General features: G+C 76.5%; 1 protein-coding gene and 3 non-coding genes across 4 annotated transcripts in view; all 4 read right to left on the bottom strand.

Annotated features, from left to right (window-relative positions):
• Nucleotides 1-900, bottom strand: part of H696_03256 (CAMK protein kinase) — a gene marked incomplete at both ends in the record, with an annotated part of 5003 nt that extends 4103 nt beyond the window's left edge. Inside the window, one exon of the mRNA XM_009497135.1 lies at nt 22-900. Within this exon, the coding sequence (XP_009495410.1) occupies nt 22-900 (879 nt within the window). The remainder of the gene's footprint in view (nt 1-21) is intronic.
• A 1640-nt stretch (nt 901-2540) lies between these two features.
• H696_03255 lies at nt 2541-2612 on the bottom strand. Its single transcript has one exon. It is a non-coding gene; the product is annotated as a tRNA-Thr (tRNA).
• Nucleotides 2613-2619: 7 nt separating this feature from the next.
• Nucleotides 2620-2690, bottom strand: H696_03254. The gene has a single exon. It is a non-coding gene; the product is annotated as a tRNA-Gly (tRNA).
• A 79-nt stretch (nt 2691-2769) lies between these two features.
• H696_03253 lies at nt 2770-2843 on the bottom strand. Its single transcript has one exon. It is a non-coding gene; the product is annotated as a tRNA-Val (tRNA).
• Between the last annotated feature and the right edge of the window lie 219 nt (nt 2844-3062).

The following is a 3062-nucleotide window of genomic DNA, read 5'->3' as shown; positions in this document are numbered from 1 at the left end:
GCCGGCCGGGCAGGCATCCACGCAGGCCCCCGCCAGCAGGAGGCCGCCCTCGTGGCAGGCCTGGCACGCGGTGGCCGAGGCGCAGGCGGCGCAGCCGGCCGGGCAGGCCTCGCACGCCCCGGCCTCGGGGAACATGCCGGCCGGGCACTCGGCCACACAGGTGGCCCCGGCAAGGAGCAGCCTGCCGGGCTGGCAGGCCTGGCAATCGGCGGCCGAGGTGCAGGCGGCGCAGTCCGCCGGGCAGGGCTCGCAGGCGCCCGGGCCGGCATGCATCCCGGCCGGGCAGTCCGTCACGCAGGCCCCCGCATGCATGAGGTGGCCATCCTGGCAGGCGAGGCACTCGGCGGCCGAGGCGCACGAGGCACAGCCCCCGGGGCAGGGGGCACAGGCGCCGGCCGCGGAGAAGGTCCCGGCCGGGCAGTCGGCCACGCAGGTCCCATTGTGGAGGTCCATGCCGGGCTGGCAGGCCTGGCAATCGGCGGCCGAGGAGCAGGCGGCGCAGCCGGCGGCGCAGGCCTCGCACGTGTCGGCCGCCGGGTGCATGCCGGCCGGGCAGTCGGCCACGCACGCGCCGGCCAGGAGATAGGTGCCGGGCTGGCAGAGGCGGCAGTCGTCGGCCGCGACGCACGCCTGGCAGTCGTCCGAGCAGGGGGCGCAGGCGCCCATGTCGGTGAATGTGCCGGCCGGGCACTCATCCACGCAGGCCCCCGCCAGCAGGAAGTACCCGGCCTCGCAGGTGAGGCACGCGTCGGCCGGCTCGTCGCACAGGGCGCACCCGGTCGAGCAGGCCGCGAGGCCGGCCGCCTGCCCCGGGGAGGGGGCGCCCGCGGCCGGCGCCGCCAGGTACACGGCGACGGCCAGCACGGCCGCGAGGGCACACAGGAGCCTGCGCAAAGACATGGCGCGCACCGGATCGCGCGAGCGGGGGGGGGGGGGGGGTGAGAGTGGCGCGGGAGCGCGCGCGCGTCAGCCAGGCCGAAAGGAGGCGCCCGAGGAGGAGGAGGCGCAGCAAGGGGGGGAGGGAGATTGAAAAGCAGCGAGGACGCAGGCCGGGAGCGGGGAAAGGGTGATGCCGCCGGCCGCGGACCGGTGGCCCGTCGACGGCCTGGCATTTCACTCGCTCGCGGCCTGTCCCGGTGGGCGAGGCCCGTCGGCGGGCACGGGCGCTGCGGCCGTGTCTGGGGAGGGGGGCGGGGGGATCGCGCCGGGCCCTGGCGGTGTCCCACGCGCCGGCCCCCCCCCCCCCTGCCGGCATGCTGCCGCGCCCTTCTCACGCCGGGCCCCTTGGCGCCGAGTGGGCCCGACGGGCGCCGGGCGCGGCGGCGCCCGCGCAGGCCGGGGTCTCTCCCGGGCGCGCGCGCCCCGGTCGCCCAGGGAGGCAGACCCGGCGTCGGCCCGGCGCCAGGTGCCGGCCCAAAAGATCTGCTCCTGACGAGGCGCGCCTCGCAACACGGCTGACGGCCGGGGAGGGGGCCCGGGATGCGGCCCCGGCGTTCCGGGACCCGGTCCCACTCCCCCTCGCCGGCGGCAATACCGCCAGGAGCGATGCGCCGGGCGCCGGGGGCCGCCGGCCCTTGGCAACCGGCCATGGGCCAAAGCCCGCTCGCGTGCGCCCCGGCCCGAGGCAATATGCACGGGCGCCATTCGGTGCGGCGCGCGGGGCCGCCGGCCGGGGGGGGGGGGGGAGAGGGACCTGGCCGCGCCGCGGCGCCCGGTGGGCAATCTGGCCGCGCCATTGCCCGGCGTCGCGGCCCGGCCGGCCCCTTCGCCGGGCAAATGTCCGGCGCGGGCGCGCGCACGCGCGTTGCCCGGGCGTCCCCCGCTCGATCTGCGCGCGTGTCCGGTGCGGAGCCGGACAAAGGGCCGCGCCGGGCCACGATCTGGCCCCCGCCGGCGTGCGTGCGCCAGCCCGCGCGCCAGCCATGCGGGGCTGCGATCCGCCGCCCGCGCGCGCGCGCGCCGCCGCCGCCGCCGCCGCAAAATGAGCCCCTGCCATTCTCTCGTCGCCGGCCGGGCGGCGCGCGGCCGAAATTGCCAGGGGCCGGGGGCCGGGTGCGTGGGCACTTGGCTCGGCGCGCCGCAGGCCCGGCCGGCCCCGGGACCCCGACAGCCGGGGGGGGAAACAGCACAGCCGCCCCCCCCCCCCCCCAGCGGGGGGAAACTGCGCAGGGACTCCCGCAGCCGCCCGGCGTTGAAAGGGGCGCGCGGAGATTGCCCCGAGGCATACCCAGGGGCGCATTCCCGCCGGCCAGCAGGGCTAGGGGCATGTCTGGTCTGGGGCGGCCCCGGGTCGCTCGGGGCGCGCGCGCGCGCGGGTAATTCCCCCCCGCCCCCCGCGCCGCCGGCCGGCCTCTCGGGTCTCGACTGGGGAGGCCCCGGGGCGTGCACATGTGTCACCCGGTCCTCCCCTCGCCACCCCCTGCCCCCCCGGCTCAAGGTCCTGCGCGGGCGTGTGTCGTCTCTCGGGGGGCGCCTGCACGCGTGTATTTCCCCCCTGCGCGCAAGGCGGCGGCAAAAACGGCCGGGGCAAAAAGCAATGGTGCTCATTGGGTGGATCGAACACCCGACCTCCAGTTTACTAGACTGGCGCTCTACCACTGAGCTAAACGAGCGGCGGCGTGCGTCGACCGGGAATCGAACCCGGGTCTACCGCGTGGCAGGCGGCAATTCTACCACTAAACCATCGACGCGCTTCCGTGGGGGAGGGGCCCCGGCCAGGGGATAAATGCCCTCGCGGGGAGGGGGCCGGGCGCCGAAAAAAGGAAACACTGTCCGAACCAGGACTCGAACCTGGGACATTCTGTGTGTTAGACAGATATGATAACCATCTACATCATTCGGACTGAGGGAGGGTGGCTGCGGCGCGCCACATATGGGCGCTTCCTTCGCCCCCGCCCGGGGCGGGGGAAGGGCACGCCCGCCAGCCGGGGCCGAAAGGCGGAGCGAGAAAACCCAGCGACAAAAGGGAAGAAGAGCGCGGCCCCCGAGGCGTGGGCCGGCCTCGAGCAAGGGGAAGGAGTGTGAAATATTGTATCAGAGAGGGGGCGGGAGGGGGAAATGGG

Source organism: Fonticula alba (assembly GCF_000388065.1).
Source record: "Fonticula alba strain ATCC 38817 unplaced genomic scaffold supercont2.5, whole genome shotgun sequence".
NCBI classification, from domain to species: Eukaryota; order Rotosphaerida; family Fonticulaceae; genus Fonticula; species Fonticula alba.
Note: the sequence above shows the minus strand (reverse complement) of the source record. Positions and strands in the feature narration are given on the sequence as shown.